The sequence below is a fragment of the Pochonia chlamydosporia genome, chromosome 3 (assembly GCF_001653235.2).
Source record: "Pochonia chlamydosporia 170 chromosome 3, whole genome shotgun sequence".
Taxonomy (NCBI): domain Eukaryota; kingdom Fungi; phylum Ascomycota; class Sordariomycetes; order Hypocreales; family Clavicipitaceae; genus Pochonia; species Pochonia chlamydosporia.
Genome location: NC_035792.1, coordinates 418,979 through 436,133, shown reverse-complemented (window position 1 = coordinate 436,133; position 17,155 = coordinate 418,979). Strand labels below are relative to the sequence as shown.

At 49.6% G+C, this 17,155-nt stretch overlaps 6 protein-coding genes across 6 annotated transcripts; 3 read left to right on the top strand and 3 right to left on the bottom strand.

Moving 5' to 3' along the window:
- Window positions 1-1,961: 1,961 nt before the first annotated feature.
- VFPPC_04043 (hypothetical protein) lies at window positions 1,962-2,912 on the top strand (the record flags this gene model as incomplete). Its single annotated transcript, XM_018283457.1, has 1 exon — window positions 1,962-2,912. The coding sequence occupies one exon, from the start codon at window positions 1,962-1,964 to the stop codon at window positions 2,910-2,912; it is 951 nt and encodes a 316-aa protein (XP_018144537.1).
- A 1,572-nt stretch (window positions 2,913-4,484) lies between these two features.
- Window positions 4,485-6,683, bottom strand: VFPPC_04041 (hypothetical protein; the record flags this gene model as incomplete). The annotated part of the gene is made up of 1 exon (XM_018283456.1): window positions 4,485-6,683. One exon carries the CDS (start codon window positions 6,681-6,683, stop codon window positions 4,485-4,487), a length of 2,199 nt encoding a protein of 732 aa, XP_018144536.1.
- A 993-nt stretch (window positions 6,684-7,676) lies between these two features.
- VFPPC_17766 (hypothetical protein) lies at window positions 7,677-8,010 on the top strand (the record flags this gene model as incomplete). The annotated part of the gene is made up of 2 exons (XM_022429452.1): window positions 7,677-7,754; window positions 7,795-8,010. The coding sequence occupies 2 exons, from the start codon at window positions 7,677-7,679 to the stop codon at window positions 8,008-8,010; spliced, it is 294 nt and encodes a 97-aa protein (XP_022285510.1).
- A 1,089-nt stretch (window positions 8,011-9,099) lies between these two features.
- Window positions 9,100-10,694, bottom strand: VFPPC_04040 (major facilitator superfamily transporter; the record flags this gene model as incomplete). Its single annotated transcript, XM_018283455.1, has 5 exons — window positions 9,100-9,599; window positions 9,648-9,831; window positions 9,884-10,285; window positions 10,336-10,350; window positions 10,401-10,694. 5 exons carry the CDS (start codon window positions 10,692-10,694, stop codon window positions 9,100-9,102), a joined length of 1,395 nt encoding a protein of 464 aa, XP_018144535.1.
- Window positions 10,695-11,177: 483 nt separating this feature from the next.
- On the bottom strand, window positions 11,178-12,751 carry VFPPC_04039 (hypothetical protein; the record flags this gene model as incomplete). Its single annotated transcript, XM_018283454.1, has 4 exons — window positions 11,178-11,646; window positions 11,709-12,381; window positions 12,445-12,580; window positions 12,647-12,751. 4 exons carry the CDS (start codon window positions 12,749-12,751, stop codon window positions 11,178-11,180), a joined length of 1,383 nt encoding a protein of 460 aa, XP_018144534.1.
- Window positions 12,752-14,782: 2,031 nt separating this feature from the next.
- Window positions 14,783-15,109, top strand: VFPPC_04038 (hypothetical protein; the record flags this gene model as incomplete). The annotated part of the gene is made up of 1 exon (XM_018283453.2): window positions 14,783-15,109. One exon carries the CDS (start codon window positions 14,783-14,785, stop codon window positions 15,107-15,109), a length of 327 nt encoding a protein of 108 aa, XP_018144533.2.
- Between the last annotated feature and the right edge of the window lie 2,046 nt (window positions 15,110-17,155).

Genomic DNA, 17,155 nt, shown 5'->3' with positions numbered 1-17,155 from the left:
ATCTAGGTAGAAGGTAGCTAGATACATACACAATATGTCTATCTGCTAACCTAACCCAAAGGAAATGAGAGTCCGTAAATTCATGCCTTCGTGAAGTTAACAATATACCATCCGCTCGGCAAGCTTGTCCTCACCCACATTGGAGCCTGTCTCATTCTCGTTGGGGTGGGCAGGAGTGGATGCTCCAGTGTGAGATGTGCTCGCAGCAGACTCGTTTGTGGGAAGTGGGTGGGAAGAGAATTCGAGCAGCAAGACTTTCTGGATGGGAGATGCAGGTCAATATTTATTCGAAGGCGGGTTCTCTGATGTATTGGGTGAAACGGCTCCTTTCCCTGTGGTGAAGCCCGCCAAACCCGCCATACCACCTCTGTGGCTAAAGGTAAGCACAGAGGACGTGGTATAATGCGTGGTTTCGTGGCATGACTGGATTGGAATGTAGTGGGCCGATAGTATAAACTGAATAAAATAAAAGATAATGGCCATCTGCTCCAAAATAAAGAACGAATAAACACAGCCAGGCAACACGCTGTTGTCTAAGTCCTCGCCTCCTCCAATTCACCTCCTGCTTTAAAAGAAACCTGGGTGCGACGGATTTGTGGGGTTGGCTGGGGCGGGCTCTGGCTAGTGCGGTGGGCGGCTGTGATGCGTCAGTTAAAACCTCTACGCAGAGTGGTAAATGTAAAGTAGTATAAATTCTACTGCTTATATTAGGCTAGAATGTGGGAAGAGCACAAGTTATAAGAGCTAAGAGCTTTAATTAGCGCTATAAAATAATTATTGTAAACAGCGTAAGTGCGGCGCTAGAAATGCCAAAGGCAATACCAACAGCAGTAGACGGATCAAGAGTTAGTCTGTTAGTGTTATTTATTGCCACAATTAACCGGGTTATAGCTGTTATGTCGCGGTTAGAACTGTACGCCGAAGTTTTCCACACATACTGTAATAAAAGATCACACTTACCTTAAAGGCAAGAGTCGTGTATGTGTATTGGGAATATTATTTTTGAGAAAGTGAGGAGACTGAGGAATTACCAAATGGCCAGGGAGCTATGTCAGTGAAATTTATACAATTCATCAAGTTGCCCATGGACTGGACATGGTGCGATGGGGAGGACAGAAAGTCGGCCCACCAGGTACATTTGGTCCACTTTTCGTTATGACGGGGAGATTTTTGTCTAGGGGCTGCTGCTGGGGTCTCAAGCGAAACAGGGTCGAGAATCAATGGAGAGGGTTTTGGTAAGCCTCATTGGCCGCACTACTTGGATGCAAAAATGGGGACCAACGTTGAAGAGCTGCGTCCCGAGAGCGGATGAGTCAGCAAACGGTTACCAGAACCAGGGCTGCAGCTGTAGTGCTTCACAACGAGCAAACGAGGAGTCTCGGCGACCTCAGATCGTGCCCTGACTTCAATGTTGACATGCGCATGAAGCTGCTCCACTGAACTCCGTCATGGAAACAAGGCCGTCGCCCAAACTGCAGTGTTTGGCGGCCTCGCGAAACATAGAAATTCACCATAGCCTCCTTCAAATTTCTGCTCCTGCAAAGCCATGCTGTCTTTTTCTCGCAGATAAGCTTCAAACGGCGTGGTCTGTTTGATCCTGCAACGTCTCCCACAGCAGGCCGGAGACCCATAGCATTGGCATTTCGGGATCTGGGATCTGGGAAAATCGCTTTGTTCCACTTGCCATATTTGCACTGCCGCCGAGCTTATATTGGATAGTTTTGACGCTAGAGACCGGTCTTCTCAGTCAGAGGCCATGGGACCTTTGGCGAGCGTTACATTGCAGATGAAAAATTCAGCCAGGATTCTTAACACCAAGCTTGTTTCTTTCGCGCAGCACCCCTGCAGCCTTGTGAGTTTTTTTTCTTCAACCTTGGTCCAGATAGTGGGCTTGTGCAGTTAACTGCTGCTCCGGCATTGCTTCGCAGACTTGATTACATCACGAGATAAATGTGCCCGCCATGGATGAGCAACCAATGACGGCGTTTCCGCTGTTTTCTCAATTTCCTGTGGACATTAGGCGCAGGATATGGCTTGCCACGCTCGGGCCGATGACACTCACATTTGACAAAGGACTGCCCCCACGCGAAGACGAGGAGCTCCCCGAAGACCTTCCAGAGGACATGTCATGGTGCACTCCAGAGGAAGTGGCATACTACACTACTCCACCACTGTTTTCCAACTTTCGCCGGTACTATGGCTATGTTAAGCTATCCGACGGAAGCTCTTGCTTACACTTTGTGGTCAAGGCATCTGCAGCCTACCGGGCGTGCAAGGAGTCGCGAGAATTCTTGAAATTCATATTTGCAGAACCAGTGAAGCCAGGAGGAGGCTTGCCAAGCTGGTTCCGCTTCGACATTGACACCATTCGATTCACAGATGAGCTCCTCTACATCGTCGCCCGCCATCCTTGGTTCACCCAAACACAACATCTTCATGTTGTCATAGAATATGAAATACATGGATACACCGGATTCTACACAGAAGAGTACATGGAAGACAAGGACCATTTTTGGATAGAAAAGAACCTGCCATCACTGAAGGACATCACTTTCGAGATGGCGTATGCCCGCCGTAGTGACTTTGACCACGCAGTTCGCGAAGTCTGCGCGGATTGGTTTCGAGTTTTTCAGCAATGGTACAACTGGTCCGAGGTAGAAAAGCCTGCCCCTTATTATGCACGGGTCATTATTCTCGAGAATGGTATTACGGAGAGGGAGTGGTTGACGCCAACCAACTACCTTCGCGTCGAAAAGAAGTTCCACCAGAAGCGCTTGCAGGCGTATTTTCCTGGTCCCAACTGGAAAGACCACATTGTCGACCAAAGGACCAAATCTATTGTCGAGGCCACAGACGAAGAACTGGAGAACCCCACCGATTTTTTTGCGAAACATCGGCCGTTCTGGGACTAGAAGAGTACACAAGAACAATATCATTCGGCACTTGTGCGCGTGACAGAAGCTAATAGAAGCACGGAGCCTTGCCGTGTAACAGCAACTACAAGTCATACGGAGCTCTTGAGAGGATGCGGAGAGAAAAGTCGTCCGCATATCTGAAAAGACCGTAGTACTCGCGCCAAAGTATGTGGAACCAGCCTATGGAAGACCCAAAAGCCAGCTGAAAGTGGGCAGAGCTTTATTGCACGACCCAATCGCCGGGTGTAAGTCAAGGCAGGAGGTGTCATTCGGAGCACCACCACGTTAGGAAACCTGAAAAAAAATCGAATCACCTTCTCCTGTTTCCGAGTACTCCATCTACATGACTGGTATGTCATGGTTTCGACAGAATAGCGTCGGCACTAAGAATGTGGCTGCAGAGGAGCCGACCCGTAAGCCATCCACACTTGGCAGGGGCATGAACTATTCCTGATATGGTAACTAGTTATAACATAGTATTGCCGGCAAGGCTGTCGTCGCCCGACTATGCAAGATATACTCCCATATGCTCTGTGTGGTCTCTCTACACCTTTGCATTGGCCTGCTCGGAGTTGCCCTTCATTCCTTTCCTTCCTCTTCACTTGGCACTCTTGGAACCGACGTTGGTTCTTCGCCTTCAATCTTTCAGATTCTTTCTTTTATCCATTCAAGGGACTATTTAATGTAGACACTTTGCGGCCTGCGCGAGTTCCTGAGCCACACCAGCGGCAACAAGGGAGGACACCTCAAGGGCGAGCCGTACGACGGAGCGGACCTCCATAACTATCGCGACAAGGCACTTCTTGGAGCAGGCTTGGAGAATGCGGCCGACTTTGACGTCAACAACGCCGCAAGGAACATGTACGAGAAGAGTATTGGCGACTCTCAGAGCCCTCCTTGGTGCAAAGTGAAGGAGTTGGACAACGATGTTGTACAGACGACTGACACGATGTATCTCGTAACTCGGCGTACCCTTGGCAATAGGACTTCCGCACAATCTGAACAGTTGTATCGCGAAACTTCTTTTGAGTTCAAATTGCGTTTATCGCCGTTGTCAAGCTAGAAATCGATGCTTCGAGTCCAATCTCCATTCGCGCCGATTCAATGCTCACTAACAACTCTCTGGTAATTGCGAAACGAAACTTCTATCAAGCTGAACAAACATCATCGTACTTCATCAATGTATCTAACCCATCGAACTTGCTATCAATAAGTTACAACAGACATTTCCACTCGCCCCTAAAACCAAAAGGATGAGATCCGTAATGATATATTGGGTAGTGCCTAACACGAAGTTAACATCCGAAAACCGGCCTCGATACAAAGAAACCGTTCCAAAATGAAGTCCCTCGCAACCTACAAGCTCTTTTGACGCTGCACTCTACACATTTCCCAATGGCAAGACACAGTTACAGCATCACCAATTCCATGGTGTCCCCAACGCACACAACTCATCAAAAGGAAATATGCAATTAGAGCACATAAACATACATGTCTCTTAACATATCTTCACATAATAAATATCCCAAATATATACACAGAATCTTAAAGAGCTATCAAACCCCACATCTAACACGGCGTCTTGGCCACAACATTATCCAGATACACACTTGCAGAAACGGCGGTAGTCAACCTGCACGTAATCGTGGTAGTCGACGACGTAGCAGGGAAAGCAAATACACCAGTCCGCCAATAGCCCCTTGACGCAGCTAAGGGGAAGGTAACACCGCTTGTAATCGAGTTATTAACGCTGCAGGTGATAGCCGAGGCTCCGTTGCCGCCGAGCGCGTAGTAATCGAATGTAACGGTGTATATTTTTCCGGGAGTGGTAGTGAATGCCTGGTAGATGGATGCCACGCCCTGCCCAGGAGTGTTGGTGTAAATATTTAAGGCAGCATAGCTGTTTAGGCCTTGGACGTAGGAGTACCTCCCGTTTGGACCAGGAGACCATGTCCAGGGAGGGAGGGAAGTGGAGTCGAAGCCGCCGTTCTTGATCACGTTGACGTTGCACGTTGGGGCGGCTTGAGTAGTTGTGGCGGTGACGGTGGTAGTTGTTGTCGTTGACACAGTCTTGGTGATGGTCACGTCGACGGTCTTGGTGATGTGCTTGGTATTGGTGGCGTCAATGGTGCTTGTGATGGTTGTGTAGATGGTTGCTGGCTGGGTGATAGTGACAGTGGTAGAGGAGGTGACGAGAGCGGTGGCAACGTTGGTTACATCAACGGTCTTGACTTGAGTTGCGGTATCTGTGGTCAAGTCTGTAGCCGTGGTGGTGACATCGTCTGTGACAGTCACGGTTGGTGAGATAGTGACATCTTCTGTTTGAGTGTTTGTGACAGAAACGGTGTTGAGTTCAGTCATTGTAGTTGTCTGGTCCTCAGTTTGAGTGGCTGTCTGAGTCACATCGACAACAACAACAGATGTAATAACTCTGGTGACATAGTTTGTTACAACGTCATTGATTGTGGTGGTCTCATCATCCGTGACGGTGTAAGTCAGCGGCAGTCGTCTCGTGGCAGTGTCAACTTGGGTAATAGAGTCAACTGCGTCGAGAGTAGTTGTAGCGGTTGGGGCGACAATGGTTGAGACAACGCCGGTAACGGTAGTGACGTAGTCGGTTATAGTCTTGGTGACATAGTAACTACCCTTTCTGCCAGGAACATACGTGGTGACGGTCTTTGTAAAAGTCGGCCGCTTGGCTGTCCGGGTAGCGGTGATGGTCTTTGTAGATGGAGTAATGTGCAATTTGGAGCACGCACTCGACAACTTCTTAGCAGCAATAGTTGCCAATGGTCTGGGTGTATAGATGGGCTGCCCTCTGTAGAGATCACGCTTCTGTGGTGGAACAATTGTCACAATGGCAGTGGTGACAACGGTAGAAACATCCGTCAGTACAGTGGTATAAGTGGCAGTTATGTAGTCCGTCGCCGTGATGTCATGCGTGGTCGTGACGCTCGCGTAACCAGTCTCGTGGTCGGTAACGGTAGTAGTTTCCGTGGCCGTAGCTCCCACAGTCTGCGTGGTAGTAAGGTCAACCTCGTTGGTTGTGGTAGCTGTGACCGTGTTGGTAAAGGAGAGAGTGACAGTTGCCGTGTGGACATTTGTGACGCTGTCTGTAATGTAGTTGGTGTGCGTGTTGGTGATGAAGTTGGTCACCATGTCCGACACGGTGGCAGTAACGAACGAAGTAGCATACTTGGTTACGGTTACAATCTGAGTGGCCACGTCGGTAGATGTCTGAGCAGCAACATCTGTAACGGTATTGAAGACAGTGTTTGTGATGTATCCAGTAACGTATCGAGTGACGGTGAGGTAGGTGGAATCCGTCACGTCCTGAGTTTGTACGTCGGTAACTGTTACAGTTCGATGGTTCGTAACTGTCACCGCCTCGGGGGAGCTGGTGACAAAGTCGGTGGTAGTCTTGGTAATTGAGTTTGTGACCCTTGTTGTGAGCGTCTCCGTCTTCGAGCATCGTGTCTCTGGGTTCTTGGTAACCGTAGCGGTGGTCTTGACAGTGGTAGGCGCGGGAGTGAAGGTCTTTGTCTTGGTCACAACATCGCAGGGGATGTGAAGCAGGGCAGAGCAAAAGGGCTGGGCTCCTGGTAGACCCTTCAACAGCTTCACAATGGCATCATCAGGTGCGTTACACGAACCCCCATGGTGATCATGATGATCATGATGGTTATCGTAATCCTGGTGTGGCTGTGGTGACGGCAAGGCAAAAGCCGTGCCGACTGCCCAGGACAATAACAGAGTTGCCGCCCGCATCGTGATCGATTCTACCCTGTGACCGGAACCGTAAAGATCGTAGCCAACAGACAAGAAGGAACCAGGCCGCTCAAGAACAAGCTGCAAGGTGATCTTCTGCGCCGCTATATAGTATTTACATCAGGAGAAGCAATCAGCGTTTTCTCTCATGTCTCACATACAAAACCACAACACCATGAACCGGAGCTGACGATAACTCTAGACTAAACTGCGGGTCTCTCCCCGGTAGGTCTCCTCCGCCCTGGTTATTTCCATGATGTGTTGTCATGCGTTTCCTCACACAACACGCGATCAATGTGGTTCGAAATGGTTCCTGGTCGGTCTAGCCCGCCGTCATACCCTGTTCGCGCCATCCAGGGGTAAATCAAATCAGCGTCAACGAGTAAGTAGCAAGAACCTCATTTGATCGAAAACGGTGCACCATGACGGCACTACCGTTTGCCACAAAGGCCTAGAGAACCCCGTTTCTGGGGCTTTGACAGCCTGGAATGCTCACTCGCAGCAATATTCAAGCCACCGCTTGTCCTTTTTGGTCTAGGCATTGCCTGTTGTAAGTCTAAATTACCAAAAATGGACTCCGTTGTGGCGTTTCCCTGAACCCCCGTCTAGTTCGTCCAGCAGTTTTCAGCTGCGCCGATGATTTGCGTTTAGCAGAAAATGGCCCACCTCATTGTTCGTTCATGCTAACAATGCGTGGCTGATGAACAAACAAAAGCATGGCCTCGGTGATTGCATTTATAATAAGAGTTGAGCCCGGCCAAGAAAATAATCGGGTTTAGACCCGCAGATTGATACCAGGTTGTCGCCAACTCCGTGACGGAGTGGAACAACTCAAATTGGACCGGGAATAAACTGACACAAGGCCACGTGCCACTCGATAGTTTCTAGCTGTCAATCGATAGCGTCGGAGACACGACAGAATCAACACTGGAAGACGCGGGGCGAAGCTATTCTCACCAGGTACTCCTCACATACCACGTCGGACTTTATCATATGAACAGGAGGTTTTTGCAATACTGGTGTGCCCGACAAGTTGGAACCCCCTGTTGCTTGGGGAAGCCCTACAAGGGAGCACAATGCATAAATACTCGTTGATTCGCCCAAAAGCGAGTTGACAACTTCTCCTCTGACCATTTTAGCGGTGAGGACCCAGTTTCTGGGCGAGCAGTTCCATGAAGCTCGCAACCTTGGGGAACTTCGTCGATTGAGAGGTGCAATAAGAGTGTTTAGTTCCAATAGTTCTTGTGTCACTGGAGTCATGACTTTAGTCTCTCAGCCCCAGCGAAATAGTTTCGTCGCCCTCAATTCCGATTCCAGGCGTAGTTAAGCGCGCGGAGTCCTTGATTCCGGCATATTACGAGGGAACGATTGAAGTTGCAAACAACGACAGTTTCATTTTCTTTACAAAACGCTATGATGGTCAATTAGCAGAAGATTCGGTTGTGTCATGTTGAGCCGTGGTGTTTTCATCGTTTCGCCTGGAGGTAACTAACAACATACACCAGGCCCAGACGTCCCAAGTTTCCAAGCCAACTCAATCGTTCCATTCCTTACATAACTGACCTGCGCCCGGAATTTGAAGCTGCTGTGATGAGGTGAAGCCGCATCATATTTATCTGGACGTCCTTGCCAGGCGCTTGCATTAAAGCAGTCCCAGGTCGCATCATTCTGCGGAAGCCTGGCCTCCCATTGCGGGCAGAGTTGTCTAGATACTTACTGATGGGCTCATATTAACATCTAGGTCAACAAAATAAACTAATCGTTTCCCTAAACTCGTAAATACATGACCAGTGCTTGCGAAAAGTCTTGTGTTGCCAAGAGGTCAATATTTGCAGCAGCCAGTTGCTACAATAAACATGCAGACAGGACCAAACCCATGAGAAGTGAACACCATGATTCTAACTCAGTGTATAACAGCAGCACCTGTGTGGCAAGACCGACGTCAATAAAATGTGCTAATTGAAGAGCTGCAACGAGTCGCTCCAGATTCGGAGCTTGGACAAGTTACCCATTGTCGGTCCCTTCGCAGCCTAGAAACAGTGTCATGCTTGTCCTTCTGCCGCGTAAAACATTGCCCAGTCACAATGCTTTTGTTGTAGTTGTCCTTCAAACACTTCTGATCATCTAGCCTGTCGCACGAGCAAAGACAAACGTTGGTCACCCAATTTCACCATCTCCAGAACGTATCATGTAAGTCGTTATAAGCAAACGTTGAGATATTGAAATGATCAGATTACTTCGTCAAATGCCACTCAAAGCCAAGTTGTGACGTCAATCAAGGGATGGCCGTCCAATATTGCATGAGACTACCTGCAAACAAATATTGTTATCTAGCCTGCCAAACTCCCATAGTATTTCCCATTTTCCTCTAATTATCTCTACCAATCCATCCCATAACCCTCCTTTCTTCCCTCCCCTACTCCCTCTTCCGAATCCTCGGAAAACTCAACCACACCACCGTCACAACCACAATCAACGCCAACACAATCGGCTGCAACACCTTCACACCCGCACTACTCGCCACCGCCCCAATAATAAACGGAAACACCGTTCCCCCCGTCCCGCCCAGCGCCATCGCAAACCCAATAGCACTCACATGAATCCTCTTCGGCAGCAACTTCGCCGTAACCATAACCGCCCCCGGAAACATCGGCCCAAGGAAGAAGCCCAGAAAAGCAACCGCCACAGCTGAGACCACAAACTGCGGCACCAGCCAGAACAGCAGTTCTAGTCCCAGACAAATTGCCAGATAGATGGTCAGACAGATGCGCTCGCCATAGCGCTCTGTTACGAATCCGAGTGCCGCGCGGCCGAGTGTCATGCCTGCCCAGAAGCCGGAGCCGGATATTCCTGAGGCGTAGGGCGTTGCGTGACGCACTTTGAGCATGAATGTGACTACCCATCCGCCGAGACCGACTGCACTCGTTAGTTATTTTGTTGGTTGGGGTTACAGGGGGATGTTACCTTCCACGCCCATGTATGTGAAGAAAAAGGCGGCGCATAACCACGTAACCTTGGATTTAATCGCCTCCCTCGTCCCTGCGCCAGAGCTTTCACTATCATTCGTATGCTCAGCTCTGTACACTGAACCAGGTTTATCCCAGAACGCAGCCGTCAAACCAACCAACTCCAGGAACGATATCCCAATCTACCATAGTTAGCCAACTTCATACCCCTAGATCCAGAGAAATATAACTCACCATGACGTAATAGTAGTTATACCATGGCAATCCAGCCGTAACAACCATACTCGTCGCAATAAGAGGCGCAAACAACGCACCCAGGGAATAACACGAATGCAAAAAGCCCTGAATCGCATTCGCCTTATCCATCGCGCCGACCCACGCGCAGAAACACGCATCAGTAAGTCCGTTGCCAAAACCACTGATGGCGTTCGCAACCACGAGCGCAGGATACGGCGGATGCGACGCAAGAACCGCGTACGTGATGATGTGGCATAACGGAGCCATGATGGCCACGCCGCGGCGTCCGAAAGCGACGTGGATGCGGGCGTTGGTGAATGCGGCGAGGGAGTACCCTGCGAAGGGGGTGAGGAAGATGAGTGATATGACGGTGTAGTTTAGGTCGTAGTATTTTTCGAGCTGTATATCATGAGAGATTAATCTGATAAGGGGGTGGTAAGTAAACGTACATATGGGATTAATGCCTGTGGAGTAATTAGTATGAAGTTTTGGCACTTGAAGGATAAATACGTACGCCAACTGCGCCATCATTCATTCCTGCAATAACAAACGACAAGAATGCAAATCCCAACTTGAATACATTCGATCTTGGATAGTTCCACCGCTCGACTTGACTTTGCGCATCCGCGGGCGGCTCACCATCGCCGTCAGATGGTCCAATTTCTGCTTCGGCAGGAGTTCGGACACTATCTTTGGCTTGGGAGCCTATGCTGCGCCCATGTGAGGCAGTTGACGGGAAACGAGTCAACTCAATGCCATCGCTGGGAGATGCGTGAGCTTCCTGCGTGATGGTAGCTGTTTGGGACATGATGGTGTCGTCCTAGAGTGCAACTGGTGTATGTTGCGTTCTCTTGTCACAAATATAAAATACTAGACCACGACACAGTGCTCTGCCATTACGAGGAGTAGTTAAAAGACAAGATGTGAAAAGTTCAACGTTGTGGATAACAAGTGCTTATATGACATTGACGGAATTGCGGTGCGTTTCCCGCAATCTTGGGCCCGATCCCGGATGATACCCCGCAGCCGCCGGACCAACCGCTCCAATGACATGGGCGACGATCCCCGAGCAGATGGCATGATGCATTATCTGATACGAAATGATCAATTAGGTAGAATTGAAGCTATTAAAATATCCTAGGGGTATCCGTCTTGTATTACAAAGTGATATACAGTTTCGTTTGCTCGTCGTGAATATTATTCAAGTGAAATCCGCCAAACGCCGTCGCCGTTGGAAACTCCAAATTGTTATTGATGTCGGAACCAGACCAGCCATCAACTTTTTGCCCAGTTATGATGTGAAGGATCCACCAGATCGTGAGTCGGACCGACAACTCTTCATTTCCAAATCCTTCATGTACACAAGGTGGGCTTCGTCGTGCTCACGATCCGTCTCGCCATACTCGACGGTAAACGTCTTCTGAAAGGTGATATGTTTCGATGGTGGCTCTGGCCGATGTTGCGACCTTTCGACGTGCGAAACTGACGTCGTCCCTAAGGGTCGACTGGCACGTCTCATTGTTGATTTGGGTTGGGTTCTGGAACCATATCTGGCATAGTATCGCTGTGTTGTGCCGAGCAACTGCGGGAAGAGACGAACCAAAAGCAGTCGAAGGGATGGTAGACATGCACAGATCAGGGCCACATTAATCTCAACTGTCGACCAAATGCCAACGTCGAAAAAGTCCCATGTAGGATTGGTGGAGTCCGATCCAAACGTGACCAGAGACTTGAGCCGGAGTATGCTTACAATGGTGACGCTTTTAGCAAGAAGAGTTAGCCCTACACAAGAACGATAGATCAAACTTCAAGATAAACTCACAATGTACCGACACTAAACATCAGGCCGACTCCGACCTTCTTCCTCCAGTCTAGGTTCAAAGTTTTTAGCTGCCATAGCGGAATTGCAAGCATCCATCCATCCAGAACAATGCTAATGGCGGCATTAGACCAAGCGATCGCATTTATATCAAGGCAACGACCATGGTGCCCGTCGTCCCACTTCCACCAGTAGTAATCGATAGGCGTGCATTGAAATATCGCACTGAAAATGAAAGCGACGCCAAACAGGGCCACGAAGACGACCGTGCCCCAGAGGACTCGTCGGACACCAGCACTAGGAAAGATTCGGATATAGAAGAACAAGATGGCCAATTTGCTTAGTGACACTTCAGCAAAGTAGATGATCTCAAGGATGTAAAAGTATCGTCCAAAGTTGGTAAGGTTTTCGTACGTCAAGGTCCAAGCGTCTCTGCCCATTCCGTTTGGTGCCACTCCGTGGGCATTAATCACCGTAGTAGGCACGCCAACAACAATGGTAAGCAGCGTGAACCAGTCGTCCAGGCCGTACTCCAACTTGGCCCAATACTTGTATGCAAAGCGCTGGATGACAAAAATTGCGGAAATGATTCCAAATGTGTTGGAAACAACGACATATTGGCTTGACTTGTCTCGAATAGGTTCTCCACAGCCTGTCGAGGTCAAGTTTTTCACCACTGTGTCAAAAGGTCAGTTTTATCTGGCTCCCTTACTTCCCAAGGAAGTTCTCATTAACATACATATCGCCTCCTTAATGGTACAGTTTGATATGACGCAGCCTGTCATGCTCTCTTGCAGTTGCATGTCCGTACACATGCATTTCTGGTCAGTCATCGAGCAATGCGACTGAGGAAGGGACTGGCCAAGGCAGGAAATCTTGATGGAAATGACAATTAGCGCTGATACTCATGCTCGGTTATTAAGAAATACAGAGTTACTTACAGCACAGCTAGGAAACTTGTCAAGAACAGCAGTCAAAGACGACTGCTCAGCCAGGACGGCTGGCAGTGCCACAAGTGCCGTGATGATGTAATGCCACGCCTTCATGTTGTCCGATGTTGTTGACCCAGAACAGCGTGTTCCTGATTTCTGGGATGCACAAGGGGAACCATCAATATTTAACTCCAGGGACTAAACTGGACAGGCTATGTCTTGTACAGACAGCGGGTCAGGTATCTATAAGAAAGTGGCCCGAATGGGGAACTGCCTGGGATGGCCCCAGATTCTGCTGGGGGAGCGTGCGCAGCCACACCAAGAGGTAAAATAAAGACTTTCCTCACCTTTCCCAAGACCCATTCGGGAGGAGACTCTTGTTCCTTTCTGGCTTCCAAATAGCACATGATTCTGCGGTGCTCTCTTTGACACCCGCACCACTTTTTCTCATCGAGCCGTCAAAGTGGATTCTCAGGCACTAGTTGTAGAGGGTCGAGCGCCACTTCCACCGTCAAGGTGCGGATGGAGTCAAGGATTGTTGGCCGAGACACGATGCCCCAGTACATGGCAGCGTGAGGAACTCATTGCCAAGTGTTCACCAAAGGCAATAGTACCTTGCCTTTTCCTGGGATCATAAAACGCCAAGATCATGATCGGTGGGCGGAAATTTTTGAAGCCTGTCACAATGATGAGATGTGTTGGATGGTGTCGAGATCAGCCTTGCACTCTTTGGTCAACACCCTCGTTTGTAAGTTGCATATGATGAAGAATGGTGAAGATGCGTTCATTCGCACCACAGGAAGTGACAACCACCAGGAACGAGCACACACCTCATGCAGATGTACCTGGGTAGGGAGTGCCCCATATTGAGTCGAGTCGGGACTGTCTTGGCTCTGAATTTTGTGGCTCTTCAAAATGCCTCGAGCTGGTGTGGTGCGCAGGTACGGGAGACAAATGTGACACACTAGGCGTCTTCTCCGCGTATTCCAAGAAAAGGCGTTGTTCCACGAAATGGGTGGCATGAAGCCGAGACAAGAGAAGCCACAAGACCAAGCCCAGCCCAACTTGGCAGAACCAGGATGTATGTAAAGCACAAACACGAACAGGCAGAACAGTGGTAACAGGTCGTCATGTTGGATGTTCGACACCATAACAGTCTCGGTATAGATGCCCCGTTGTGCACAATTTGGATGACGGATGTGCATATCAGCGCAGCTTTTGAGAATGATGTAAATCAAGTCAAAGGGCGAAGTTGTACCCTAGCCATGTTTAAACCCACAGTCCGTTACGCAATATCGCACATTGGTGGGCTGATGTGGACGTGCCAAACCTAATATCCAGCCACGCGAACAACGAGCACTCCCTGTTGGGAGATTCGTGCCTTGCTTGGACTTTTTTCTTGGTCATTTTCCAGAAAGATGGCCAAGGTCAGCCATGTTGGACTATTGGCGTAGTCCGTAACAGGCGACGTATGGAGCGAACGGCTGGTGTCCCTCATGCCAAGCCCGTGTCAATTTTACATGTACAGAGATGGGACGAAAAATTCTGGCAACTACAGCTGCACAAAGCTAATAGCCATGTGTGTCCGAGCCTCGTGACGAAAATGATACTCTTGGATCAGAGCGGCATGGCAGATCGTCCGCATTTGAATGGCACCCTGGTTCGATCGAGAAAGGGGTCTGTTGGTACATGGTTGCCGTCGAGTCTCCAAAACAAGGACCCTCGCCGCGTGGCTGTCCGGCGCACAGTTCTGCTTTGAGGTTAGGCCTGTCTTCAAGTTAGTGTGTCGTAACTGTTTTACAATGGGGAAAAGCCTCATGGAGCATATTGAGGATGGTGTCCAACGACCAATCGCACAAACACAGGCAAGACAACCAATAGGCTTCATCTGCGGCCAGAGAGGAGGTACCAACACCAACATGTGTGGCATTAGGAGAGGGCGAGTATGATCAAGCGAGGCCGGGATATTGGTCCGAACATTCTAAGGCCGGGGGATTTGCACTGGATGGGTTGCGCGGGGATGGCGGGTATGCAGTGTTGCAGTATTAGCCTTGCCCAGAACTGCAGGATATGATGAAATGAAAGTCACAAGACGAAACTGGTGATGGTGGTTGGGGTTGGAAGCAGAACAGTCAAGTCTGGTGAATGGCAGGCGGTTATTGTGTGAGTAATCCATCAAATGAGTTTCTACCACTTGCCCAGGAAGGAGCCACCAGCCTCTGTGAACCAGCTCCTTCCGTGGTGTCAAAATTGACCAAGCCTCACGCTGGCCTCAAGCTGGCCTCATGCTGGTCTCACACATCAAATGGCATTCCGATTTCTTCAATTCTCTGCCATGTCCCATCTCGCATTGATTCGCATCTCGCATCTCATCATCTCTCCAGCCTAGTCTCAACAACGGACGCACGGGTCAACCTGTTGGCATCATCTCCTCCGGAGCATTTCGACCATGCTCGAGACACTTGCTCATGATTCTGCTCTCGGCAATCGAAACATTTTCTGCGCTGGTGTATGATCTACAGAGTCTGGTCACCGTCTCGGCCCGCCTAATATATTGCATGCCTCCGTTAGCTCAGCTCGATGTGCCGACCACAATAATCTCCGTTGTCTGTGCGCCTTGCCCGTTGCCCGACGAAATGGGTACAACTTAGGAAGGTTGAGCAAAATAGCCTGATCTCTGCAGAAAATGGCATGTGCTTCAGAAGACTTGATTCAACAACCCTTCATGAGAAATTGCCGGTCGCCCGATATCGTGATTTTGATCATCCACATCCACCATGATTTGAAATATTCGCTCATCGTTGGCATCAGTCTTTCCAACTGACGACATGGGGGTTTGGACAGCGAATCACCATGGTTTGTCTCTACCCCAGTTACAGACCACCCAGAATTGTATCCTCGGGGTTCGTGACGTCGGATGTGACACTGAAACGGACCATCCTTTCGCAGCTCCTTGCGGATCAAAATTCCGCCCGCAACCCAGGCACGTCAGCGTGTCAAATCTTCGTTTCGAAGCCACCCCGACCGCCTTCTGGAAATGGCGGGTCACTCTTGTGCCAATGTTCAAGTGAGACCATTGTCTCGATTCCTTAGCTGCAGAACTGAACACATCATTTTATGAATTCGGGGCCTGTGTCCGACCGTGCATAGCGGTGGTGTTTAATGAAGCATCTAGCAATGCAAACTTATGCACCGCCAGGGACCAAGACAACACACCATCGGGGGACATGAGGTGGCGTCCAACGATCCCGAGAATGGAAACGTTCACAGCCCTCACGACGATCATCCAGTCTTTCGGAGGAGTGCTTGGGACAGGTTATGGCCTATGCTCTTTCCAAGATAGCTGTTGGCGATCGAAATCAACTCAACCCCAGCCCGAGGTTCGCAACCCTTGCTTCTCATCCCACACATGGCCATGCAAGGCAAGGCAAACCGGCTAGCAACTTTGGTTCTCGCCATTTTTGGCTGGAAGTGTGACAAAAGGGTCCTGTCCTCCAGTGGCAAACGCTACCCAAGTGGGAATGAACTCAGACCAATCTCTCGAACCTGATATCGACCCAGTTTGCGACAGATGATAATTGCCAATTTGAAGACTGCCTGCCACCGGGTACTCTATCTTCCGGCATTCTGTTTGCATGGTTGAACAGACGGGTTCGCAGATCAACTGACAAACCAGCATGATCATTTACCCAGGCAATATGGCGCATATGGCCAACCAGCTTTCCGCAAACTACGACATGAACTGTCTCAAAGCTGGAATTTGTTGGACAGATCACAGTTGAAACCCTGACAATACTCTGACTGTTATGTTGGAAACCCCGCCATGCAGCAATAACGCGAAGATATAGAATGCAGTTTTCAGACGAAGTTGGAGAGGCTGAAGTTGCTTCCAACCGCCACCATGAGAACTATTGGCTGGCTCCTAGAGCGACAGCTTCAAGTTTTCAGTTCTCAGCCGATTTCTACTGACCGCCAAAGTGACAAAGAGCTGATGGTGGACTTGGACGAGGTGTCAAAGCTAATAAGCTTTTGCCCTCCCTACGCCTTTCCCCTCACGCAGATTCTACAGGGCCAGACTAGCGCGACTTCATCCCTGTCAGGGCTGAAGGCTAAACACCACAACTGGACAGAGGAAATTCGACTTGAGGTCCGCTGGCCGTTGATTGATAGTTGGCCAGCTCAATACTCCCGCTTGTGCATAGTTTTGATTCGCTCCTCGTGTGCTGGCGGAGTCCGTTTCACGCTGGATTCCACCACGATCATTGCCATGTGGTGGCTGGTGGCTGGCATGCTCCCTCCTGCAAGAACGAGGGCATCCGATGCCTGCCATCAAACTTGGCCGTAATTCCTTGCCGAAGCCGGCTTGCTGTCAAAACCTTCCTGTCAAACATGAAACACCTGGCAGGCAGTTGGTGTGAACCCCTTGTGAAGATTCGACCTCATGACAACCTGACAGGCTTGACGGACTGGTACAATTCTTGAGCAAGAAGGCAAAGCTGTCCATTTTTAGGCCACTAT